Source organism: Nanorana parkeri, unplaced genomic scaffold, assembly GCF_000935625.1.
Source record: "Nanorana parkeri isolate BGI_ZX_2015 unplaced genomic scaffold, ASM93562v1 scaffold195, whole genome shotgun sequence".
In the NCBI taxonomy this organism is placed as follows: domain Eukaryota; kingdom Metazoa; phylum Chordata; class Amphibia; order Anura; family Dicroglossidae; genus Nanorana; species Nanorana parkeri.
Window position 1 is genome coordinate 1,249,457 of NW_017306463.1, and position 27,674 is coordinate 1,277,130.

The 27,674-nt window shown below is 44.9% G+C and overlaps 1 protein-coding gene across 1 annotated transcript in view; it reads right to left on the reverse strand.

The window, feature by feature from the left end:
* The window catches only part of RSPRY1 (ring finger and SPRY domain containing 1), a 31,346-nt gene extending 10,532 nt beyond the window's left edge, over positions 1–20,814 (reverse strand). Inside the window, exons 1-9 of the mRNA XM_018555419.1 lie at positions 20,347–20,814; positions 16,013–16,065; positions 11,114–11,226; positions 7,105–7,231; positions 6,626–6,684; positions 5,259–5,325; positions 5,046–5,177; positions 3,478–3,593; positions 56–199 (exon numbers count right to left, since the gene is read on the reverse strand). Of these exons, the coding sequence (XP_018410921.1) occupies positions 56–199; positions 3,478–3,593; positions 5,046–5,177; positions 5,259–5,325; positions 6,626–6,684; positions 7,105–7,231; positions 11,114–11,226; positions 16,013–16,065; positions 20,347–20,693 (1,158 nt within the window). The 5' untranslated portion in view covers positions 20,694–20,814. The remainder of the gene's footprint in view (positions 1–55; positions 200–3,477; positions 3,594–5,045; positions 5,178–5,258; positions 5,326–6,625; positions 6,685–7,104; positions 7,232–11,113; positions 11,227–16,012; positions 16,066–20,346) is intronic.
* Positions 20,815–27,674: the final 6,860 nt, after the last annotated feature.

The following is a 27,674-nucleotide window of genomic DNA, read 5'->3' on the forward strand; positions in this document are numbered from 1 at the left end:
TAAAAAAAAAAAATTGCAATTCCTTTAAAACGCATTTTGCTTTCTTGTTACTCACGTGATTGAGGAATTTGCTGTCTTTTGTGGCCCATCCTATCTGCATGACCCCAGAGGTAATGACAGTTACTTCATAGTACCACACACCAGAGTCTACACAGAACGTGCAGCGGACACTCTCAAATGATGATGCATCACAGCGGGCCTATTAGACGAGTGAAAACACATTAAGTTAGGCATGGCATGGAGAAATGAGCAAGTGTACTCCACAATGCACATCTATTGAGATAGAGAATTTACCAACCGGTAGACACTAACAGGACGTTCATCAATTCTTAACGTGAACTGAATCTGAACTGGCCCAAAAACATTACTATTATTGCATCAGTGCTGAAATAAGCCCCTTGTGGTGCCTGTGAATACCTGTGTCAGTCTTTCTATTGGTCCATGTGTTTCTGGGCAGCCCCCTTGGTGACTAGGCCCAAGCTGTACATGGGACCATGACTTCTGTCCAGGTGAAGATCAAGGGCTCATTTACACTAGCTGCACAGTAAAATGCAGTGCTTTGCCATGCAGCTAGTGTCCACATGCTACTGATGAGCCATGGTGCTTTGCGTTCTTACAACCAAGCCTATTTTTAAACTATATTCTGAGTGTACACAGCATGGCAGCGGCAGCCCACCGCACCTCACTCCTGCATTGTTGTATGAATAGGACGCATAGAAAGCAATTGTTTTTCCATGTGCCCTAGCAGTTACTGGCATTGGTCCAGTGTGGAAAACCACCAGTATTCCTGCGTCAGGAAGGGTGGAAAACCACCAGTCACCTCTGTGTATGTGAACGGGCCCTATAGTGTATTGTAAACCAAGTACAAAAATGTAACATATTGCAGCTCACCGGTCTTTAGCTGTAGTGGCGGCATTCCTTTCTTTTTTTAGCTTTAACTGTGCTAATATTTAACAGCTCAGTCTGCTGTCACTACTAAACTGTTCTCAGAATGTCGACAATAAAGGCAAGCAAATTCTTCCAATGAAGAACTGTGTGTATTATTGTGAACAAAGACTCAGCTAGAACATGGAATGTACTGCGTGTCAATTATATAAGATGAACATTAATGCAAAAATACTGTTCGTCTCCAATCATGAACAAGGTGTAACAGAGCAAGCCATCTGCCCACTTAAATAAAAATCTGTATTAAGGAAGCCACTAGGGCTGCAACAACTAATCGACATAATCGATTATAAATCGATTATTGAAAAAGTTGTCAACTTTTTCAATCATCAATTAATCGGCTTCTGGTTAGTTGGCCCTGTTCACGGCTCCACACACGTTGAGCGCCTTGCCTCCTCCCCACCTTACGCTCGCTGCTGCCAGACACCCGCCTGCATCCACATGCTGCACCTCCTCCCCGCCTCACCCTCACCGCCCTCCCACATCCACGATCGGATAATCAAACTCAATAATCGGCTAACTAATCGATTTTGAAAATAATCGTTAGCTGCAGCTCTAGAAGCCACCACTGCTGACCTTTCCTTCCAAAAAAAATGCACCTTCTCTGGCTGTCATGATGGTCCAATGGTGTTGGTCCATTCTAAGTGACCGAATCAGAACAACCATTAAGATTATGAGTTCCAATTTCAGATTTCCTGTATATTTGCTTCAGTTAGTGCAAATACAATTCTGAAGTCAAATAGAGCCCTTGGCATTAAGATGGCCCATTTAGATCTATGCGTGTGCAAAGGCTTTTTTTGTGTGGCATTGGACAGGTGGGTTGTCACGTATTAACGCATGTTTCCTTCTTATGTTAGTATTTGGAGTGGTAGAATTAGCAGTCAAGGCTTTTTAATACCCGTTGCCAATGCATCAAAACATGTTACATGCATTTTGATTCATTGCCATTGACGTCTATGTGACTCTCATCGCACCAAAACAAAGCAAAAAACAGACATGATGTCTTTATAAACAAATGTACTGCATTCTGATGGGAACAGACACTATCTTTATTATGGGGAACTATGACATATTTTAGCACATCAAAACACGCACGTTACATAGTATTTGGGGTTGAATAAAGACATAAGTCCATCAAGTCCAACCCATATAGGTCCACACTCAACTCATTCTTAGGGATACTGGTATCCCTGAATATTACGGTCCCTCAAGAAATTGTCCAAACGTTTCTTGAACAAATCTACACTCTTGGCTGAAATCACTGCCGATGGCAGTGAGTTCCAGACCTTAACCGCTCTTACGTTACAACACAACAGTGTAAAAGGGTCCTTTTTGAATGAGTCCAGGTATAGTGATTGATTCCAGGTATAGTGATTGATTATAGGTATAGTGATTGATTCCTAACCACATGTAATCGTATTACACATCATTGTGTGTGCCAGTGTTCCCCCGCTTTCACCAGATCATTAACTTGAACGGGTGACAGCTGCCGCTTGTAAACTTCAGATTTGGGATTCCTTTAGCAGAAAATTGCAAGTTCCTAAAGGTGCCAATACACTGCACGATTCTCGTACGAGAATCGCGGGAAATGCCGCGATCGTACGAGAATCGTGCAGTGTATGGAAGGCGTGCGACCGTTTCTACTGTACGGTCGCACGTCTTCCATCGAACAAGCAGGCTGGAAAACCTGCCGGCGAGTTATTGATCCGATCATCTTCTTTCCAGTAGTCGGGCTGGTGTGCGCATGCGCACATTGCCCGTTTGCAGTCATCGCAAGCCCGCCCCTCAGGAGGGTGGGCTTGCGATGATCGCAAGTACGATCTGCCTGTCCAAGATGGGCAGATCGTACGTTTTTTAAAGTACTTTACAACCCTCGCAGGACAAAAGTCTTGCGAGGGTTGTAAAGTGTATGGGCACCTTAACACAGGAGTACAAAATCGCACTTAAAGTGTAGGTGTGAATGGAGCCTTAAAAAATTACATTAAAGCCTAAAATGTTTTTCTCTCCCCCCCAATGGTGGTGTAAGGACTTACCTTAAATGATGCCTCTTGATCCGATCATCTTCTTTCCAGTAGTTTTCAGGAGTCCCAGCGCCAACTCTGGCCTCTTCCTGTCCCACGGAGTCTGTGCGGGTGCACCCTGCTGCATTGACCTACACTGAGTCTCTCATCTTCTCCCATCTAAAGATCTGCTACTGTGCATGCGCCCGCCCCATCATCCTTTGCGGCCGCCCGAGAATTTTCAGATCTTCGGACGGGAGCGCGACAGAGACACAGGTAAGTTAGAACCGTTTGATAACACTTTATTTTTCTGTTTTTGCATACATCTACTGCTTGCTAGCAGTAGATGTATGCACAAAAACACGAGGCTTTAATAAGCCTTTAATGTTGCTACTTCAACCATGGAGTCCGCGAAGCCTGCCTCTTATTAAACACAACACTGAAAGATTTCATTTCCGATTGGTATACTCTGTAACTAGGCATCCTTTACAAGAACTGCCGAATGATCAATGATTAAGAATAAAACACTTACTTCCAGTCCATATGGAGAAATTTTGAGGTACTCGCTCACATCGTTACTATTGAGCATGGCATTGATTGGAGATAAATCGGCCTTTTCGTAAGTTAATTGTCTGCCTTCCTTTAAAACTGAAACAGAAATGGAATTAGGAAACCGCACAGTGCTATCCCCCAGTACGTATCAGCAGCAATACTCCAGGATTGACCTTTGAAAACTGGGAGCAGTCAAATACCATATTAAACAGATACCTTGTTTTCTCATCCAAGACAGTGGAAGATAAAACACATTTGGTTGCTATGGACAACAGCTTCATTTTTGTCAGAACTTTTTTGCTCCAGATTATACACATTAGTCTCATAAATGTCATATTTATTATTATTGGTATTTATATAGCGTACAGTATAGTATACTATAGTGCGCATTCACATCAGTCCCTGCCATCAAGGAGCTTACAATCTAGGGTCCCTATCTCGCATGCATTCATACGAGGGCAAATTTAGACAGACGCCAATTAACCTTCCAGCATGTTTTTGGAGTGTGGGAGGAAATTTATAAGCTTTGTATTATTCTGAGCAAAAAGTTAAATCAGTGAGCTACTAATGATCTTTAGCAAATACTGCAACTGTGCTACAATCAGAATGCTCATTTAAATAACCCTAATCTATATATTCTGTAATCAACCACAACCAAAATCCAGGGAGCAGCTCACAGGATCACTGAAAGTGTACATCCTAAATTGGGATGTAACTTCCTCCTTCTCTCTGCTTCCTGTATCACATTTAGCAATAGGAGTTTATGACAAACATCTTATTACTAACTTTTTTATTTAAAAATATTCAGTAAGAAGGAACCTGTAGTGTGTGTGTGTGTGTGTGTGTGTGTGTGTGTGTGTGTGTGTGTGTGTGCGCGCGCGTGCGTGTGTGCGCGCAAGTTTGGGAAAAGCTCTCCAATACCACAAGCAAGTGTTCCCAGATTACCAGAAAAGAGGAATAAGATGAACTAGTACAAAACTAGAATAAAATCCTGAAATAATTCAGAAAGTTCACAACATCTGGATCCCATGGTGTGAATATTCAGTACAGCTACATTGGATCCCAGATAACTTCCCAAAGTTCTGTTCTTAGGGCCTGATATACAAACTGTTCACACAGCTATTCACTGTGCGAACGAGAGTCACAGCGCTGTGTGGCCACTAGGTGGAGCCAATGAGCACAGAAATTGCCTATGCTCTTCTGCTCCATCTAGTGGCCATATAGCACAACAAATCTTGTTCACACTGTAAACTGCTGTGTGAATAGTTTATAAATGAACCTTTTGTGTACCTCAACGTATATATGTAATAACGCACCAGAGACTTTCATGGTTAACGTTTGATTTCATTACCATCATTTATAAGTATGTTCTTTGCATTTTGAACAAATCCTACCATTGTAAAATTGTATTTCTACACAAATTTTTTTATACAATAAAGAGTTAAAAAGAAATACTAAGCAGGCCAGCTGTGCTCCCAGTACGTATATTAAAACCTTATTTTTGGTTTTGGCTTGAGTGTGACTTTATATACAATTAGAAATACTTACACAGGTTGTCTAGACTCCACTGGGCACAGAAGCCAACCTGACGCTTTAGGAAGTCACCATTGTTTGTCCAGGTCTCCAGCAAGAGGAGACGGTCACTAATCTGAGACTGTGAAACAGTCATCTTATTTTCACCTAAAACAGAGACATTAACAATATCAGAAAGGGAATGAATTAGAATATCGATGAATGTAGAAGACCGTAACCAGCTCTTACTTGTTTGTGAAAATTTTTCCAGTGCAATAAGTGCAAACAGAATGACCATGGGATGAAACCTGAAATTCTAGAAGATAGAAGGTCAGTGTTACAGTTTGTTTAATAAATTCCTTTAATATTTAATATTAATTCTACATACAACAGATTTCTCCTTTCTGGGTAGAGTGGGGCTGGGTTTTATGCCGGGTGGGTATAGAACAAAGTCTAATCTTTTTAAGGGAAATTTTATCTCCACCTCCATCTAAACTTTTCCACTCAGCTGCCATTTTCCATGGCCTATATACTCATTATGTATCTATGGAGATGTAAAGGATTTGTGCGATTTAAAACAAAGTTCATTTACCCTTTTTATCCCTTTCCCCTGACTTAACCCACTCTCCCCTCTCCACAGATGCATACTTACCTCAATCCGACAGTCATGGTTCCACTTTCTATTTACAGCTGTGCACGTCTTCACTGTCCTGGCAGCACCTGTGCATCAGTGCCTTACAGATTTCTATGGGGCTGTGTTCCAAAGCCAGAGAGGATTGGAGTTGGTCCCTTAGAAGCCTATGGGATTATAATGCACAGGAGTGACCAGGACACTAAAGACTTACACATCTGGATTTAAACAAAGAGAACTGTGGCTGTTGGACTGAGGCAAGTATGCATCTGTAAAGGGAAAGAGTGGGTTAGGTTAAGTCAGGGAGAAAAAAGGATAAGTGCGCTTATCCTTTAACAGAGGACCACAGCAATTCAAAGAGGAACTGCTATTGTGCACTGGATGACTGATCTCAATCCCACCTACCCCTAGTATGCATGGGCCAGGCAGTGAAAACATCATGACACTTTTGCATCTCTTGTGATCACCTCTTTTAAGCCTAAATAAATTGTCCAGAAGTCCCCACTACATGGGTCGCACTGTTGGGAGACGTAGGCTATGCACAGGCAGTTATAGGCAGATATTTAAACGGGAGCCTGTAATTCAGTGTTAAAAGCAACCCGTCAGGGCAAAAATATAGAAGATGCCATTGCTGACTTGTATTTAAAAGGTATAACTGTCAGAGCCATCACCCTTAACTACTTGGTTAGCCACTAACCAGGAACAAAAGCAGGAGTCTGGACATGGTTATTCCTACCCTAATGGATTCCCTTTAACAAGCTTTTATTGAGTCTCTTTTGCTGGCTGTGCTGTGACAAAGCCATCTCGGCCATTTAGACCAGTGAATCACCTTAAATAAAATTAGTAACTTGGAATGGCGGGCACCAATCACAATGCGGATTCTCGTTCCCTTTCACAAAGACATCATCTAATATAATGCCTCCATAAGGCAACCGCAAACCAATCAAAACACAAGACAAAACTGTAACAAAGGCTTAAAACTTACCAAACTTTCTAACAAATATTCTAATATCCCCGGACTCAGTAGAGAAATGCTGGCAGGGCCTGAAAGAAAACATCCAAGGTGTTACCAGGAAGAAAACAAATCTGTGCTAGGATTTCCTTGACAAAAGCTTTACCGCCTTATAAAGCTACCCCCATTTAATTTACTTATATTATGCCTATATATTCTTAGGAGCTTTACAGAGAATATATAACCAAATGCTCAGTATGGCTACTTGTAGAGGCCAGGATGCCTACAAACAGGATTTAGGGTTGTGGGAGGAAACACATGCATGTTGAGAACATACACAGCGCCCTCCATGTACATGAGGACCCCAGGACCAGCGTATAGCCCTTATTACAATTAATTCAAATATTTTATATTATGTATTGTAGGAATAAGCTTTCCCAAGCATCAGTGAAAATTAGAAGATTTTGCTAGTAAAGGAACCATTTAGAAAGATTTAGCTGCAACATTCTCACCTGCCAATTTCTCAGCCAAGCAGCCTAATACTGCAGTTGTATTGCGGTGTTTGGCAGGGTTACAGGAATCTTGAACTGCTGTGGTCCCACTTAGGTTCAGTTTTTCTGTCAGCTTCTGAAGAGCATCCTGTAAAATATCATACCACATCATCAAAAGCTTGTTCTCTATTAGACTGTACATATCTATATCTGTATAGGAAGACAATTCCGCATTAGATCATATAACCATTTTTGACCCAAATCATGTATGGAATACTTAAAGGGTCATCTATGGTCAAAAACTAAAAAATTCAGAGTTAGGACTTACCGGTAACTCTATTTCCATTAGTCTTCCAGGACAGCATCACGAGATGGAATCTCCTCCCCCACACACAGGAAACACGTCACTTAATTTGCTTAAAAGACCCTCCTCTCCTCCACTCCCTCAGTCATCACGAGAACCGAAGGCAAGCTGGAAAAAGACAAGGCACATACAGGCAATACCACCACATCACATTAATACTACAAGCATCAATGGGCGGGCAGTTGCTGTCCTGGAAGACTAATGGAAATAGAGTTACCGGTAAGTCCTAACTCTGAATTTCCCATAACGTCTTCCAGGACAGCATCACGAGAGGATAACCAAGAACTTACCAATTAGGGCGGGACCACCGCTTGTAGTACCTTCCTGCCGAATGCCTGATCCCCTGCGGTATTGAGATCTAGGCGATAATGCTTTGCGAAGGTGGAGAAACTTGACCATGTATGCCTTTCTGACCCGTCCAATGCTTCTTGGGCTTGTCCCCTTTATTTTCCTGAGGCAAATATTAAAATTTCCGAAAAGGCATTTTCTTCCTATCTGGAAAATACTTTTTCTTGTCAGCCGTTCTCTCCAGAATATTCTCCAACTCTGCCCCAAAAAGCAAGTCACCTGAAAAGGGGAGATTGCATAACCTCAGCTTTGAGGCCGCATCTCCCTCCCATGCTTTCAACCACAGGGCCATGCGGGAAGAGTTAATAAGGGCAGAAGATCTGGCCGACATCCGCACAGATTCTGCTGATGCGTCTGCGATATAACCTACTGCCTTGAAGAGCATAGGTAGTGACTCCAAGAGTTGTGCTTTTGGGGTACCCGCCAGCAGATGCGTTCTAAATTGCGAGAGCCAAAACTCCATGTTTCTGGCCACGCATGTGGTAGCCAGAGCCGGTCTAAGGTTCATTGAAGAAGAGTCCCATGCCCTTTTCAAAAGAACCTCAATCTTCTTATCCATGGTGTCCTTCAAAACCCCCATGTCTTCAAAGGCTAAGTCAGATTTCTTGGATACCTTAGCTAATGGGGCATCCAGCTTAGGAGACTTATTCCACACCAAGGCTGGATCCTCATCAAAAGGAAACCTCCTCTTGAGGTTCCCTGACTTCAGAGGCTTTCTCTCAGGCTCAGCCCATTCTTTAAGAATAGCCTCTGACAAGACCTTATGTACTGGGAAGCATTTAGATTTTTTAAGCTGCAACCCCTGATACATAAGGTCATGTCTGGATAACTGCACCTGCTCTTCCCGGATCTCTAACGTGCTATAAATTGCAGTCAGTAATTCATCCACATCCTCCAAGGATAATTTATACCTGGAAGAGCTAGGTACATCGTCTTTGACACTCCCTTCCTCGGATGATGAACCACCCTGAGAAGGACCGGGCTCGCTAAGATCCTCCTGCTCAGATAGCCGTAAGGATCCCGTCGGCCCCCCCTGAGTAGAAAGGACAGAGGCAGAAAAAGGCACAGGGGTAGAAGCAACTGTGGGAATTGGAGCCCGGAACCCCTCTAAAACAGACCTGAAGGAATTAAACGTAGCAGATAAATCCTCCCTAACCGAAACCAACAGGTTGCTACTGGCTGCAGCAGACTCTTCCCTAAGACGACCCTCAATGCACTTCTGACATAGGGTTTTAACATAACCGGAGCTCAACTTCACCGCACAAACTGCACATTTTTTCTTTGGGGCCACCTTCGTTTTTTCTTTAGCCTGAAAGACACCAAGGAGCCCTGTTACCCACTGTCCTTCACTCAAAAACGGGGTTAGAGTGTCCCTCAACACCAAAGCATCCAACACCAAGGGACCCCAGGTGGAGGAAAAGAAATATCAGAGGTAACAGGGAGGTAACATAGTACCTATCTTCCATACCTGAGCCGGGCTGGTGCTTGGAAGACCGGTATCCGCAGTCACTGCAAGCTGCAGGGGTAACCCAGGATCCATGTCCGCAGAGCCTGTTCAAAAGAAGCCTGCCAGCGTTTCCTCTCAGTCAATACTGAGATCCACGCTGTATTAAGCACCAGCCGAGCCCTCCCCTTCCTCCTGCGCCGAAAACGAGGCTTGGAACGCACAAGCCCGGCACCCGGAAATGACGTCACCCGCGCCGGAAGTGACGTACGCGGCCACCAGCATTGTAATACATACTTTAGTTGTTTTTGATAATGCAATCAAAGCTTACTTGAAAAAAAAAAATCCCTTTTATGCCTTCCATCTGCCCATCACTTTAAACAACTTCCTGTGCTTTGCATCTCTTTCCCTGCTGCTTTATGTGATGTAATCTCTATTTCCTAAGACTACATAGCCCATCATGCATTGCTTCCAGCAAGTGAAAATTATGTTACTGTACATCTTGGCAGTTCAGAAGGCAGACTTAAGAGTGTTGACACGAGGAATGCATATTCACAGAATAGAGTATGAATAGAGTGAAATTGTGTAAGTGCATTAAGGAGTGCATCCTATAGGCATGTTCAATAAGTAAGTTCACAAACGTTTAGATGGATATGGTTACTAAGAATGGGACAGAACTTATAGAAGTTCAATATAGAAATACATATTTATTTTAAGTTTTTGACCATAGATACCCCTTATGTGCACTAAGAATGAATAATAAATGCAATAATGTAAAGATCAGATACAAGGTTTAGTGCAGTAACACACCTTAGCTAGTTAAACAGCAAATTCTTTATAGAAATCTATACATCTGACCAAAAACAGGGACAACTTGACGAAAGGAAGAGGGACAGAGGAAATTGGTTCCATTAGAAGGACCGTCTCTCCAATTAAGTGACAGTTGGAAGCTAAGCTGTATTGTTATAGCTATACCTTACTCAGCCTCTCATGGATGGTGGACAAAAGTGGAACAGACCCCCCGGCATCTGTTTTTAATGGAACTGTAGTAGTTAAGTACCTATGTGTTACTACAGGGAGCTGTTCACAACAGAGAAAAAAAAAGACTTGCATATGCCCCTTAGGGTCCATTCACACCACAGGTGTTGGGGCTACGCTGGCCATTGTTTCCAGTGCAGCCCCAATGCCAGACAAGGCCATTTGCCTTGTCACAGATGGACACCGTTGACATCATCGCGAACACAGTGGTGTGCGTTGAAAGAAAAAGTATGGCGTGCCTTCCTTTTTTTAGTGCAGTGGGAAGTGATGCGGAACAACCGGCTCGCACATTACTGTGCCTTTAGAAATGAGATGTCACTTGTGACATTTCAATAAAGTTCTTACACAAAAAAAAAAAGTACACAGTGTGATGTGCCAGGATCGGCACTGCGCAGCGGCTGGTGTGAATAGACCTGTAACTCGTCCAAAATATGTGCTATGTAAACAGCTATTTTTATAGTATCTCTTTAACTGCAGATCATCTACATAAAACACAGGTATAACAAAATGAGAATAAAGCTGTCAAGGGCTATAAAACTGTAACTGTACACAGTAAGCGCTAAATATTTGCTCAGTCATGGCAATGACCAGACACATCTGAATCAGCCTGTTTCTCTTGGCTGGAAACAAAATCCATCTTTAATGAACCATTACACCCCCAGGATGCCTGAACTCTATCCCAACCCATCATTAGGAAAGTGCTACATTGGCATTGCATGTTTTCATATAGAGCAGTCCTAGCACACTCCTCTTCTACTGGCATGCGGGTTTTTATTACCATTAGGAGGGAACAAATGATTTATTCATAGCTCGCAATATAACCAGATCACACGTACTTTTGTTGGCAGCGGACACTCATCCAGTAGCAACGTAATGACAGCTGGGCCCAGAGGATCTTCTAATGGAATGACTCGAATGAGAGACTGCACCACATCCAGCCAGCCGTTATCTGTGGCAGGGAAGCAAAGGGATCAGAGCAATAACTCAAATGATAAACAAACATCCAGATACAACTGTAGAATAATCCCGGCTGATAAAAAGAGGAAAGCAAAGAGTCTACGCTGCATATCACAAGCAGTCCACGCACAGTGTCCTGTCTGCCATAAAACAAAACAGCTGAAGTCTTATTGCTATGAGCAACACAGAAACCAGTAAGGATACCCAGAGCACTCAAAATTAGTTTGCATGCTACTGCCGTTCTCAGAAGATCTTTAGGAAGAAATATTACCTGCATGCGGAAAGTTCCTAAAAGCAGAACCCCTGGGAATTTTTTTTTATTAACCTCTGCACTGGGGCTACCACAGCACTGCAAGGGTTAAGTGCTTGTTTTTGTCTAGGTTCAAAAATAACAAAAATTAAAAAGGAGAACTATGGGGTCAGTGTTTTTCCCCATAGTTCTCCTTAGGGTAACGGGAGGACACAAACTAGCGTCCTCCCGTCACCCTAAGCTCAGTATACTGCGAGCTACAGCTCGCGGTATACTGAGACGCCGCACCTGGAGCGGATCCCGACTTAGACGACAGGATACGCCCAGCTGCGTGAGTGACAGCTGGCTCTGCCTATCTAGAGGCAGAGCCAGCTGTACCCGCCCCCTCCCCCGTGCATTCCACCAGTCAGCGCTGGCGGATCAGAGTGGGGAGAGGGGAATCCAGCCCCTCCCACTGTCACGGCAGAGAGCTGTGACAGGATCGAGAGGTGAGCGAACCTGGTATGTGTTCGCTCACCTCCCGATCTACTGAGCCGACCTGTGACAGTCTCATTGTCACAGGTCGGCTAGAACTATGAGGTGAGTGGAAATCACTCATCTCATAGTTCTCCTTTAAGTTCATCCGATACTCAGTCGGCTTGCTCTGAGGCTGTGTTCACACCTGGGCGTTTTTCAGCGCTGATCAAAGCGCTGAAAAATGCTCAAGCAGTGAAATCCTATTAACTCTTTTAGATTGTAAGCCCTCAGGGGCAGGACCCTCCTTACCATCTTGTCTTGAATTGTATTGTGACTGTAATGTCTTCCTTATATTGTAAAGCGCAGTGCAAACTATTGGCGCTATATAAATCCTATATAATAATAAAAATAATAATAATAATAACTCCTGTGTGCATGGTTCCCACATGGGCGTATTCCAGCGCGTTTTGATGCGCTGAGAAACGCCCTACGCAGATTTCAGCACGTATCCATTGGTATTCCAGAGTGTAGCTCGGGGTTAACAAAGCAGGAATACAGCGTAGGTCTTACCTTGTCCGCGATCCCCGCTGTGTCCTCCGGCCGCTGCAGTCTTCTGGGTTCCGTCCCTTGCGAGCGCCGGAAGTTTAAAAAGTAATGACCCAACATAATGACCCACTTGCAGTGGTCAAGTGGGTCATTATGTTCTACACACGGTGTATGGGACGCGAGGACGCCAAGGGACATATTATCACTACAATGGAGGAGGAGAGAGTTGGAAGGGATCAGTCTTAGAGCAAGCCGACTGAGGATCAGGGGAGTATATTTTGTTATTTGTGAACCTAGACAAAAACGTGCAGTGAACCCTTGTAGTGAAGCGGTATCCCCACTGCAAGAGTTCTGCTTTTTTTCACATTTTGGATAGGGCGGAGAGGGGATTACAACATCTGCCAGGTTTTTATTGCAGTCTGCGTGCCCCTTTAGGGAAATCCACCCTCTCAATTTACCCTGGTGACTGATCACTGAAAGTGAAAGAATTGAGTTGTCACCAGACCAGGAATAGATGGGAAATCTTCCAGTGGGGACACTAGCTCTGGTGACTCTGTTTACCATCAGGGATTACCCCACTTTGAGGAGATTTCTTGTTGCGGCTATTGAACATCAAGTGAAGGAAAATCCCCCCCCCCCCCAATCGGACACAGAAGGCGAAAGCTGAAGGGGTATTAACTCTCCCTTACTCTATCCAGCATTTTGTTCTATCGGACAGATATAACCAAACGCTTAAATTAGGACCCCACCTAGAGCTCCTCCCACTGGACCAGCGCTGACTCGTCGCTGCTCTCTCCGGCACAGTGAGTGAGGGCAAGGGGAGGGGGGAAAAGCGAGGGAAGCTGGGACGGGGCTGCCTGTAAATCTATTGCTATAGTGTGCTGGACGTGTGTAATGTATATGTAGTACATACAGGTGAAACTCGAATAATTAGAAGATCGTGCAAAAGTAATTGCAGTAAATGCTGCAAAAGGGGCCCAAACCAAGTACTGAGTACATATGCATGCTTGTACTTTTCAGAGGTCCGATATTGTTCTATGTACAATCCTTGTTTTATTGATTGCATGTAATAATCTACTTTTTTGAGGTTGTGGATTTGGGGTTCTTGGGGTTTTCATGAGCTGTAAGCCATAATCATCACAATTATGACAAATCACGGCTTGAATTATCTTGCTTTGCATGTAATGAGTCTATCTCATATATTAGTTTCACCTTTTAAGTTGCATTAGTGAAATAAATGAACTTTGCACGATATTCTAATTATTCGAGTTTCACCTGTATATACAGCATACACCTCAACTACACTCCAGCAATAGAGTTACAATTCTCCACGGCTAACATGAATAGGTTAAACCATGATCCATAGTACATAACATGTAGTTGTACTATGGATCATTTAAAGTCACCTGTCCCTTTAAGAAAAAGTATCGGTAATTGGTATCGGCAAGTACATGAGGGGATGTACTTGGGCCTGAAAAAGTGGCATCGGGACATCCCTATAACATGGCCATTTAAATAAGAACTCCGGGCAAATCTATTAACCCATGCAGTGGGGCTACTCCTGCACTGTAAGGGTTAAGTACTTGTTTTGTCTTGGGAGATAAAATAACGTTATACTCACCCGAACCACGATCCTGGCTGGCTGTTACACTGTTCCCTGCAGCCTGCCGCCTCCTCCCCTCCAGAGATGGCATATCTCTCAGCGTCCACACATTCTATACAATGATAGCAGTAGACCATGCCTGTACAATGTGCGTCACCCCAGGTAGTCTCCACCTGGGGTGCATGGGGTGACAACATAGTAGCTCCACTGGGGGACAGTAACAGTGTTGTCAACCCTAAGAGAAAGTGCCTGAACAAGGACCTTTATGGCAGAATCACCAGAGATTATTCTACCAAAAGCTGCATATTTGAACAGATTGAAACAACAAGAACATGTTTTTATATATGCTTATATAAAAACTTTAAATTACATTCACATCTAATTTAAACCCCTTAAGGACCAAGCTTCAGATGCTTGTATTTCAGTTAAGGACCAAAGCATTTTTTGCTGGGTGTGTTCTCATTTATTGCACCAACACATCATATACCGTTTTTAAAAGGACAAAAAGGGCTTTAATTTGATGTGACATTTACATATATATTTTCTCATTTAGCACATGATGGAAGCTTAAACCCTCAAGGACCCATGCCAGAATAATTCCATTATTGGTCCTTGTGGTGTTAAAGGCTTAATCATTCCTATGCATTTTACATTAAAACCAATGGAAATACATGAACATGCATGTCAACAAATGGGTTAACATGCACGCCAACGTACATTGTTGTGCGTTACAACACACATTGAAACTTAAAATACAATGCACAGTACATGCATTTTAATGTGTCTTCTTGAAATCAATAGAAACATATCAAGCACAAAAATGCAAAACGTGTGAATCCAGCCGAAAGATTTGTCAGGTCACACAGAGATTTCCAATCTAGTTGTATAAACTCTATAAACAATTAGGGTTTTCAACATCTGCAGTACTCTGTGCTGCTTTTCCTAGGGGAACCCCTAAACAGCCTGATCTTTGCCTTACGTACAAGAATGGCACCACTACAGTGAATATAGGAAAAAAAAAAAAGTTTTTCGGAAACAAAAAAAGAAATCCACTAAGAGCAAAGAAACACCCGAACCAATGAAAAGAAGTGCAAGTAATCCCTATTAAAAAGGAGAACTATGGGGTCAGTGTTTTTCCCCATAGTTCTCCTTAGGGTAACGGGAGGACACAAACTAGTGTCCTCCCGTTATCCCTACTTCATCACAGCACTAGCAGTATATAGTATAAATGTAGGTAAATGTTTGTGAAGGCTGCAAATCACCACAGTGATCCAAGTGAAATCTGAGCGCTTGCTTGCTCTCAGTGGATACATGTACATGTTAATGGTTTCAGGATTTTGGCCAGCGCACAGAGTGGTGACATTCTGTCCATCTAATCCTTGCCCCATGTCACACTGGGCCACTGGATGGAGGTAAGATCAGACGGTCATTAGATTACAACCAAGAATCAGATTGTAAGCTCATATGGTCAGGGTCCTCATTTACAGCATTTTATAAAAGGGATCAATCACACGGGCACGGAATATAAGAATTCATTCAGGCTTTTTTCCATGCCCAGGAAGCCTAGCTGGTACATGAGTATGAATGGCTGTGCGCGGTCATCCATGGACACTTGCATAAACCCACGTAGAACATATGGACATACAACCTGGATGCAGACTGCTGCGCTCAGTCAATATGTACATACGTTGGTTTACACAAGCACCAGCATATACGCACATACAGAAGTACAGAGCCATTCATATCTATGGGCGACTGTTTGCACCAGCTGGGTTTCCAAAGAGACAACAAAACCCACATTTTTATGCTGTATGCCCCCAATGCATCTGTGTGTATGAGCCCTAAATATCATCATCTCTGATCAAATAAAATATGAACAAACACAACAGAAAGCAGAATATAAGAAAAGCAAAATCCAAATACCTGTTTCTGCCATTTCGTGCAGCGTGATCATGGAATAGGGGGGCTCCTGGTCACTGAAAGATAATGGTTACAATATTGATTTTACAGAAGCGCAGGAAAGGATGAGCAATCTTAATTATACCAATATCAAGCGGCTAATGATCAAGGGATTACGCGTTTCAAAAAGGGATACGCTGATGGATCAGAGTCATTGTGAACAGGAAATTATAGCAGGCAGCAGATGTTCTATAGTCAGACTATCGATTCCCAACCAGCTAGTCACATAACTTCAGCCAAAGGGGCAAACGCCATCACCTCTGCTACACGCTCGATTGTAGATTAATGTAGGGATGGAGAAATCCCAGAAGCCCAGTAACCAATGCTTCCAAAATGACAGTGAGTCTGTGAGTCTGTGTCTGAGCCTTTTATATTGCTGTTAATGAAAGCCCATGTTCCCCGACTCCCTGCTGACTCCTACAATGCTTACTTCTGCTTGAACACATCCAATGAAAAGACCATTTCCTATGATGATATCATCCAAATTCATATAAATCGATGGGAAAACATTGCTCTTGTATAGGGTGCTCCCACCCCACAGACCTTGCAGTGGAGTTTCTGTGGAGTTTACCTTGTTACTATGTCCGGTAGGGACTTAGTGGTCGGTGGATGGAATGCATCCGGCAACCCTGGAAGTCAGTGGGATGCAGAACAGTCTTAGACAGTTGTAGCTCATCAAAAGAGCAAAGTGTATTGGCACAGTGGGCAGGACAGGTACTGATATTCTTTTACAGGCAGCATTTTATTTGAATTCCAAGCTGGTGATAGGGTCATTTTGGCTAGTTATGAGCAAGAGCGCAAGATCATGTGCTGTGCAACCTCCCACTCACACTCATATGTTTTCCAGTAAATGTCCTCAGGGCACTGGTAGTGCTGGAGCCATGAAACAGAGTGGTCTACAGTTTTGCAGGCTCCATTCAGGACCATTCAGTGGGAAATGACAAGGATAACTATAAGACCTGGTACAATTTGAAGACATAAGGTGGTGGAATTACTTTAAAGAGAACCTGTCATCTTGCTCCTTTGTCATGTGACTGTGCTCAACTGGCTGCTAAGTCTTAGCACTGTATCATGGGAGGAGGTCATATGCTTCTCCATACCTGGAAGCACTGTATTTTGCAACGGCAGCAACAGAGGAGGGAGTGGTGGAGGAATGCTGTAAAGGCAAAATAAGGTGGTCGGGGATGGGCCAATCACAGGAGAGGTAGTAAACAGTACTACTGTTTACATTTGATAGTCCTCTCACTCTCAGATTTCCTCTCACTTCCTGTTGTCTCAATGACAGGAAGTGAGATTAAATCTTTCTAAAGAGGATACAGACAGCAGTAAAAAGCTTACAGTGACCCGGAAGAAGAGGTGGGCACCCCTCCTGTAATATACGTACAGTACTACGAACCAGACCCAAGAAGGCGGGCACTCCTCGTCGGTACGAGCGCGGTAGCATTACGACTGAACTGCCGCGCGGTACACTTTGGCTGCAGCCTGGGACCCCCCGCTGTACAGTAATAGCCTCCGTTTGTAAGTAGGAGTCGTATGCAAGTCGTATGTTTGTAACTCTTGGACTGCCTGTATTAGTGTTGGATAGTGTAGAACAGGGGTGAACAAACTCTGGCCCTCCAGTGAAACTACAGATACCATCATGCATCTGTTTCTGGAAGTCATGCCTGTGGGAACCTTGCAATGCCTCATGGGATTTGTAGTTCCACAACAGCCAAAACCACTGCCCTTTTTTTTAATGTCTGTGTCCCAGGATGTCCCTACATTTCTTGTCCCAGGGACAAATAGAAAGTGAATGAAATGTATCCAAAAGTTAGGGGAAGTCCATTCTTATCACAGAATAGGACAGCTATTACTGGAACAAGAGTCCCCTTTGCAAGATTTATCCTGGTCTCCTTTTATAGTGACAACTGGGACATTTCTGATTTGCAGTCACTTTATGTCCCAATGACAATAAAAAGACATTCTGACTTTAGCCATACTTAACTCAAATTGATGGCGGCGGTTGTACTATTTGTTTTCATCCAGCAGAGCAAGTCTTCAATGTCCTGCCTGCACATTCGTGCCCTATAGACTTCTATGGGGCTGTGTCGCAAGGCCAGAGAGAGTCCTGTAATGCGCAGATGCAGCCAGGACAGTGAAGACTTGCAGCACCAGATGAAATTAAACAGCGGAACAGATGCTGTGGGATCAAGGCACGCATGCATCTGAAGAAGGAGAGGGCGGGGAGATAAAATGGAGAAGTGCACATTGTTTTAAAACAATGACAGTGAAAAATGCCCCTACATAGACATCACTGGAATAGGCACACGATCAGATTGAAACATGGGCACTGCCAACATATAGCAAGAACAAGACAAAAGCTGGCCATACGCCTATCAATTTTTTACATTTAACCCGTGGGCTGAATGACAAAAAGTGACATGATTCCTCCATCAAACACAAACAGCGCGTCGATCGAGGAATCGCTGCGGTTTGCGCTGTATTCTGACAGAAGCCGCCTCCACATGTCAGGATACTCGATCGGAGCGGGCAGCTCATTTGCTGCTGGCTCTGATTGTACGAAGATTTTCCAGCCGGCTCCTTCGATCAGCTGATCAAGAAATGCCAGATGAAAGGGAGCCGACAGTGCAAATTTCGGCCGGTACATTAAAAACCGACCGAAATTCGGCCAGTGTATGGGCACCTTAACTACCTCCCGGCCGGCCTTTTTAAAAAAAACGGCTGGCCGGGAGCTCTCTAGATCTGAGCGGGCGTTCTTTAGATGTCTGCTCAGACACACCCACTCGTGCCTGAGCAGGCAAAGCCCGACATTTAAAAACAGGCAGCGATGCCCATTACCATACAAGCGATCCGCCGGCGGCTCGCTTGTATGGGGGTAACGATCGGTGTGTCAATAAAAAGTTAGGCTTTAATATCACTTTAAGAATTCTGACCAATTGGCCTTTGAATCAAGGCGCTCTAAGGGCTTTTTTTTCCGTTAGCTGCAGTGCGTTTTCCGGTGCGTTCGTGTGCGTTCCGGACCAGAGAAAATGTGACGTGCAGTATTTTTTCTGTCCGGAACGGAAAGCACTGCGCTCATGTGAACTAGAGCCCATAAAACACATAGGGATACATTGTGATGCGTTTTTAGTGCAGGAGCCAACTGTTCTGGTCTGGACAGAATCCGGACATCGCGTGAACAAGCCCTGAATGTGACTAGTTACACAAGTTGCAGCTGATGCTTAGTACAAGTTAGCATCTATTAAACATACAAGCAGCTAGTAGTGACGCTTCCGGGGGGGTCCACTGAAAATGTAACCATAATGCTAATATCTGATGGACAACTCTGCTGCTAGAGACAAATCGCAAATGGCAGGATCACTAAAGAAGCTGCTCGTCCCTATGGAATCGCTCCCTCTGTAGCCAGATGCAGCAAGATGTCACTGGCCTGAACACTGCTGAATCGGAATCACTAGCAATGGGAGCGATTTCATAGGAACAGACTGAGCGATCTTGCAGTCGTGAATTTGACAAAATCACCAGCAGCAGGATCTCTAGCGACAGTCAACCGTCTGACATCAGTGCAAAAAAAAAAAAGATCACGTACAAGTGCACCAACGCTGCTAACGTCACCTTGTCCATGATTTATAGAAACATCGAGAGGGGAATTTATCACAACTGGAGCAGAGAGAATATGGAGCAGTTGCCCATGGCAACCAATCAGCTTCTCTCTTCAGTTTGCTCAGTTAAGGAGATAGAAGCGGATTGGTTGCCATGAAAATTTGCTCCACATTTTCTCTGCTCCAGTTTTGATTAGGGATGTTCAGATACCAAGTACAGTACTCGTTACAAGTACAAGTACAGATGCTTTTCCAGCTCCGGGACTAGACTGGAGAAAAACTCATAAGTCAGGAGGTAGCTGTCATTTGTAAGGAGCACACGGAGCTCCTGGGATTTGTACATCTCTGTTTTAATGCATTATTCTTTTTAAATAAATATATATAAGTGATGCACCGATACCAGTTTTGCGAGTACAAGTACTGATACTTACCCAAGTACTCACAGATACAAGTACTGGTACTTGCCGAGTACTTACAAGTACAAGTACTGATACATTTCTGTTTATTGTCATGTGACAGTTTTTCTAAACCAATACAGACTAATGATTTCAGGAGAGTGGTGGAGCACCAGAGCCAGGTCCCATCTGCAGCCCTGATAGTTCTCGTTAAAATGCCAAGTATCGGCACTGGTATCTGGACTTCCCTAGTTTTGATAAAATCCCCCCCAAGTGTTATATGGACACTGAAGCTCAGACTTACTTGTCCACCAGCGTTCTGATGACAGCCAAAGTATCCAGCACCAGGCCGTCCACATTAGGTTTTTTCCTCCGAGGCTCGTGTGGCCCCCGACCTCTCCGCGGAGGCCGCACTGGGTCCCTTGGGCGGTTTCTGGCCTCGCTGGCAGGTATGATGCGGTTTTCAGTTTGTTGACTTGGAGAGTCTACATTGTCCTCCAGTCCACTGTCTTCTCTGCACACACAGGTATTTCCCATGTTTCTGGTCCCCGACTGTTCATTTACACACACTGTATGGTGCCCAAAACGGAACAGAAAACCTTGGAGAAGGCTTCTGCTGGTGTGAAAAACAATCCAAGCGAGCACAATCATCTAGAACGTTGAATACTTGGTGACTTCATGTTCAGGAATTCCACTTTTCGCCATGGTCCTGGAGATATTCAAGGGCTGCGGTATTCAGTGGTAGTCATTATCTGAGGCAAGGATCCATGTCACAGCAACTGGGCTAAAGAAATGAGAGGGTGTGAGCAGAGATTAAAGCACACGTAATAAAAAGGCACAGGGCACTTTTGTGTATGAATGCTGAAAGTATTTACCCGACACATTGAAATGCTCGAAAGGCAATAAACATATTTTTTACTGCTCGCTGTCTAACAGTACGCAGACGCATAACCGGGTGACCCCACAGGAAACCCGTCACACCAGAGTTGTCATTGCTGACTTTCTGAAAATGCAGACAGAATCAAACACCGCGCCAGCAGATTTTGGTTCAAGAGAGTATTAATCAATGATGTACAGGAGTGCAGGGCGATAACGGGGCGGCTCTCGCCAGGTTCACAACAACCTCAGCACTGCAAGACAAGACACAGAGAGCGCCTCCATCGCATAAAAACTTTTTAATGAACTAATAAAATAAAAATGGTATAAAAAAGGTACCAGGGCTGTCTTTACCGCAGGGCAAAAGGGGCAACTGCCCTGGGCCCCATAATTTACAGGGGCCCACCGCAGCTATACCTCTCGCCCGAGCAGCAGACAGAACAAGCAAAGCAGCACTGCTGGTGGGGAGACCGGCCAGTAGCGGTTTCCAGCCTATTACTTCACAGGCTATAAACCGCCAGTGTCTATGTGCCACCTCCTGCAGTGATTGACCCCCCCCCCGATGCCCGTCACATAGATCCAGCAGGCACAGAGCAGGATTAGGCGGAGGGTACAAAAGTCTTATTCTATTATTAAATAGTACAGAACAAATGTACCAGTGTGTGGTTATATTAGCAAAATCGGAAATGCATTAACATTGCATGTCCCCAAACACTTGCTGCATGATCCACTGCGTTTTCAAAATATGCATTCTACAAATAAAACAGACATAGTCCATTGCGCATACAGGGTTCTGGGTAGGGAAGGGGGGGCAGGTGATGGATGGTTGTGGGGGCCCATCAGCAAAATCTTGCCCAGGGCCCAATTAATATTAAAGATGGCCCTGAAAGGTACTCACAAAGGACGAATAAAAACAGGCATAAAGGGTCAGAACGAAAGGTGCATATCCACCGGCTGTTCGTCTTCCCTGGTAGTGAGTAGTTTACGTGTTTCAGAGGTCCCGCCTCCTTCCTCAGAATCAAGTGGTACGCTCCCAATTGGTTCTGAGGAAAGAGGCGTGACCTCTGAAACACGTAATCCACTTTCTGAAAATCTTTCGGTCATGCTGGTCCACTGACTAAAACAAAATGCAGCTGCCCAGATCACTTGTAGTGGCCTGCTTGTTAAAAGAAAAAATATATAATAAAATAAATAATAATTTTTAAAAAAAATTCCACTGTGTGCCATATTGTGGTAGCAGCGCTCACTGAAGCTGCCCATACACCTTACAACCATCACTCGTCTTTCGGCCGAACGGGGTGTTGTGAACCGGCCCTACATGAGGGTGTTGCCAGAACTTCCCGTTTCCAGTAAGCTATCTACGGCACCCTGCTAGCCCCTCCCACCAGCCACTATCTGCCTGCACTGCATAGAGAAGCACAGACACCCAGTGATGACTTCGCTGGATCTAAAACAAGGAAAGTAATAAAAACTGAATAATCATTTTATTGGGGGGAGAGAAAAGGAGCCAGGGACGGCAAAAACAGAAGCAGATTTAATATAAACGTCAGCTTTAAAAAGGAGAACTATGGGGTCAGGGCTTTTCCCCATAGTTCTCCTTAGGGTAACGGGAGGACACAAACTAGCGTCCTCCCGTCACCCTAGGCTCAGTATACCGCAAGCTACAGCTCACGATATACTGAGACGCCGCAGCCGGAACAGGTCCCGACATTACTGTCTGGATCCACCCAGCTGCGTGAGTGACAGCTGGCTCTGCCTATCTAGAGGGAGAGCCAGCTGTACCCGCCCCCTCCCCCGTCCGTTCAGCTAGTCAGCGCTGGAAGATCAGACAGGGGAGGGGGGGGGAGGTAATCCTGCAGGGAGCCGTGAGTGAATCCAGTCCCTCCCCTGGCACAGGATCGAGAAGTGAGCGAACGCCGGTATGTATTCGCTCACTTCCCGATCTACTGAGCCGACCTGTGACGGTCTCATTGTCACAGTTCGGCTCAGATTATGAGGCTGAGTGAAAATCACTCGCCTCATAATTCTCCTTTAACTTCTACATAAACCATGCATTCCAGCAGTTGTGGAACTACAATTCCCATGAGGCATTGCAAGACCGACAGTCTCAGGTAAGACTCCCAGAGGCAGATGCATGATGGGATCTGTAGTTTCAGCACAGGTAGAGTGCCGAGGTTGTAAAGTAATGTTATAATATTAGAAAAAAAAAATGGTCATCTCATAATTTACTGCAAATCCCAATTATTTCTCTGAGAAATACACTTCATAGACATGATTTTCCATCAACCTCACTGCCACGCTCATGTCATTAACCCAGAGAGGTTCATTTATTACCAGGAGGAGATGTTCCCTGCTGCATGGGAACATTCCAATAGTAAATACGGTGAATTTGTGTTCACCGTGTGAGGGACTTTTTTTTTTAAATTGATTTTTCCAAGTCCCTGGTTGGTTGAAATGAACACACTGTCACCGTATTCACCGAGCTCACAGATCATTCACCAAGTTAAAGGATAACTGGCCTTTTGTACAGCGACACTTTATTTTATCCCTTCCTCCCCCTCACAGCCTGAAAGTCTTAAGGTGCTCATACACTTTACAACACTCGCAAGACTTTTGTCCTGCGAGGGTTGTAAAGTACTTTTAAAAAACGTACGATCTGCCCATCTTGGACAGGCAGATCGTACTTGCGATCGGGGCGGGTTTGCGATGACTGCAATGAGGGGCGGGCTTTTGATGACTGCAATGAGGGGCGGGCTTCTGATGACTGCAATGAGGGGCGGGCATCCACCAGATCCACACTGTGTGGCTACTGAAGTTCTCCCGGCCGGTCCCATACAGAACAAATCCCCTTCATAGCTATGGAGAGGCCGCCTACGGTCAATGTGCATCATAGACAGGTGCTCTATAGCAGAGGGAAGGCAACCTTGACACTACAAATGTTGTGAGACTACAAATCCCATCAAGCATCTGCCTCTGGGAGGGTCATTGCCTTTCTCCCAGTATGGTCCCCAGTGTGTATAGGAGGCTAGAAATTAGATTGTAAGCTCCTTTGAGGGATAGGGATTAAGGTCAAAGTGGATCTAATCCTGAGAATGTTTATACATTACCTCTTGCCCGTCCTTTCATGGGGCGGCTGCATTCGTTTTCTTTTTGCCTTTGCCTCTGTTAGTCATGGCTGTAACTGTCAGTCTTGCAATGCCTCATGGGACTTGTAGTCCCACAACAGCTGGAGGGCTGGAGTTGACCACTGCTCGTTTAGATGAGGCAGTTGGATCTGTAGCAGACCAATAGGATTTGAGTCTTCTAGTGACATCATGGAAAGGTGATTGGTGATGAGTTGTGACTGATCCACATTGCACATGTGTGGCAGCTTTATGTTCACTGCTTGTAGGAGGTTTGCGCTTTCCCAGGCCATGACTTGTATGTATTATTAACGTGTCGGAGTGATCAGTAACCAGTGTCCATGTTTTATATGAGACACTTTCAGGGAGTATTTTATCACTCCTTAGCAAGTAAGCAATCTCAGCACTCCAGCTGTGGGGAAACTACAAATCCCATAATGCCAAAGTGTTGCAATGCCTTATGGGACTTGTAGTTCCACAACAGCTGGAGTGCTGAGGTTTCCTACCCCTCTTCTAAACTGTAACCTATCCCAGCTCTTTTCCCCTTCATTTTGCTGATTGGGTCTGGCAGAGACTAAGGGCCAGTGCAGACCTGAGCGATACGGGATCGCGCGTCTTGTAGCCGCGATCATGCTTCGATGCACAGGCAGAATCGCGGCGGTAAACCGCGCAATCCACCCTGCACGACTGGGGTGCCATTAGAAAATAATGGCACCAACAGCACGATTGTCGGTGATGGGCAACTCGACAATCCGTGTGGTATCATGCATGATTGCTGCGCGGTCACGGATCGCCAAAGCCCTTATGCTGAGCAGCGCGGTTCCCATGGAATATTGGGTCTGAGAGGGCAGAGCGGCTTTATTTTTGTATTGTAGAGTCTTCCAATGCCTCATGGGACTTGTAGTTCCACAACAGCTGGAGGGCCGAGGTTGCCTACCCCTGGTCTACAGTAACAGAAGGGAAATGAGTTCTGGTGAACTTTCCATAACCAGGGATTTCCCTCAATTTAGGGGGGAACTCCCCCTCACTTCCTGTTGTGGCTATCAGACAGGAAGTGAAAGGAACACTCCCCAATGAGACACATGGCAAAAAAGAAACTAACAGGGTTTATAACCCTCCCTTACTCATCCAAAATGAAAGAGTTCTCCATCCATGTGTAGAGGTCAGGGGTCAGCCGGCAGAGTTTACACCCAATTCACACTGAGCAACATGGATATTGCGTGATTTCGGGCTGAGCGGCTATGAGCTACATTGCGCGTTATTGAGCAACATTGCACATTTTATCTCACTACGTAGCGCGTTTTTTGGCCGGGACTTCATCGCTGCTACATTGGGCTGTAACCAATCAACAGCGATCTTGATGTGACATCATTCTTTCCTTCCATTTTGCAGTGCAAAAGTGACCCTTCTGTAGCGCAATTTCGCACAATATCGCCGGTAATGGCCGATTTTCCCCCACACCATTGAGTCTATTGGGGCCGAATCGCCTGACATCCGCCGAAAAAACGGTCATGTACCAGCAACGAGCTACAGGCGACATTGAGCTGTGAGATGTGAACAGCTCCATTGAAATGCATTGGAAAAGCTACATAGAGCGATATCGCGCGATAAACCGCTCAGTGTGAACGGGGCCTTATAGTGGTGCCCCATTGGGCCGCCTGACAAAAGCATGGCCAGGTGACAATGAGACTCTGAGGTTGTGCTGGAGGGAGGAAAAGGGGGGGGTGAGGTAAATTAAAGGATAACTTTATAGATGTAGTTATCCTTTAACTTAGCAAAGTGAATTTTCACTGAGCTGTGTAAATATGATGAAACCGCATTCACTTGGAGCTGAAGATAACATTTGTATTCTGGATAGAGAGAAGAGGGATTAGAACACCTGTCAGGCTTTTATTGCTGTCTGTGTCCCCATTAGGGAGAGTTCCCTCCATTCATCCCCTCACAGCTCCCTCCTCGTGTATCATTTCCCCCTCCTCTTTTAGATTGTAAGCCCTCAGGGGCAGGGCCCTCCTTACCATCTTGTCTTGAATTGTATTGTGATTGTAATGTCTTCCTTATATTGTAAAGCGCTGTGCAAACTGTTGGCGCTATATAAATACTATGTAATACTAATAATTATCACTGAAAGTGAAAGAAAATCACGAGAACAGAGGGGAAACCTTCCAATGAGAACACTAGTTCTGGTGACCCTGGAGATAACCAGGTTTCCCTCACGTTGGAGAGATTATCTTTCACTTCCTGTTGTGCCTATGGAACAGGAAGTGACGAGTAACCATGTTTGATGTTACAGCCTGACTATGGGGGTCATGAAACATGGTCCAGTAGGCAAACTTAGCCTTTAAATCAAAGCGCTCCATCTAGCCAGTGATTGGCAGCTTACCATAGAACAGGGGTAGGCCACCTGGCCACTCCAGCTGTTGTGCAACTACAAGTCCCATGAGGCATTGCAAGACTCTGACAGCCACAGGCATGACTCCCTGAGGCAGAGGCATTATGGGATTTGTAGTTTCCCCACAGCTGGAGTGCAGAGATTGCTTACTTGCTAAGGAGTGATACAATACTCCCTGAAAGTGTCTCATATAAAACATGGACACTGGTTACTGATCACTCCGACACGTTAATAATACATACAAGTCATGGCCTGGGAAAGCGCAAACCTCCTACAAGCAGTGAACATAAAGCTGCCACACATGTGCAATGTGGATCAGTCACAACTCATCACCAATCACCTTTCCATGATGTCACTAGAAGACTCAAATCCTATTGGTCTGCTACAGATCCAACTGCCTCATCTAAACGAGCAGTGGTCAACTCCAGCCCTCCAGCTGTTGTGGGACTACAAGTCCCATGAGGCATTGCAAGACTGACAGTTACAGCCATGACTAACAGAGGCAAAAGAAAACGAATGCAGCCACCCCATGAAAGGACGGGCAAGAGGTAATGTATAAAAATTCTCAGGATTAGATCCACTTTGACCTTAATCCCTATCCCTCAAAAGGAGCTTACAATCTAATTTCTAGCCTCCTATACACACTGGGGACCATACTGGGAGAAAGCCAATGACCCTCCCAGTATCCTAAGCAGGGAGCACTGCAAGGTGGGCAGTCACACCAGTCAGGAAGCATGCAATCCCAGTCTAATACCAGTATAATATAATAAAGGAACCCTCCTCCCCATTGTCTGCATTTGGCAGGCTGCATGTGGTCATTGTGCTGCGATATAAGACAAAGAAGCAGACACACAATGATGGGCAGGGCAGCGGAATGCTGCCTGGAGTCGTCACCCCTGTACCCCGCCACTATCTCCATCCCTACGGGGCCCCTCTCTTACCGTTACAGGGCTCCCCCAGTGTACCGCGCACTTCCTGTTTCCTTCTCCTCTTCTCTGCTGCTCAAGCCGAGACCAATCCCGCAGCGCCGACCCGGGAAGTGAGTTGTATGTTCTGCGCACGCTCACAGGCCCTCTCGCACAAGCTTCGAAGCCGAGGCGGCCATCTTTGTATCAGGCGCGTTTTGATTGGTCGGCTTCCTGGAGAGCTGGGCTACACGTGATGTCAGTGGCGTTTTGATTGGTTTGTAGGGGGAACTAAGCCGCGTTTTGGTTGGCCGCTGGCGCTGTCGGGTCTGAAGGCAGT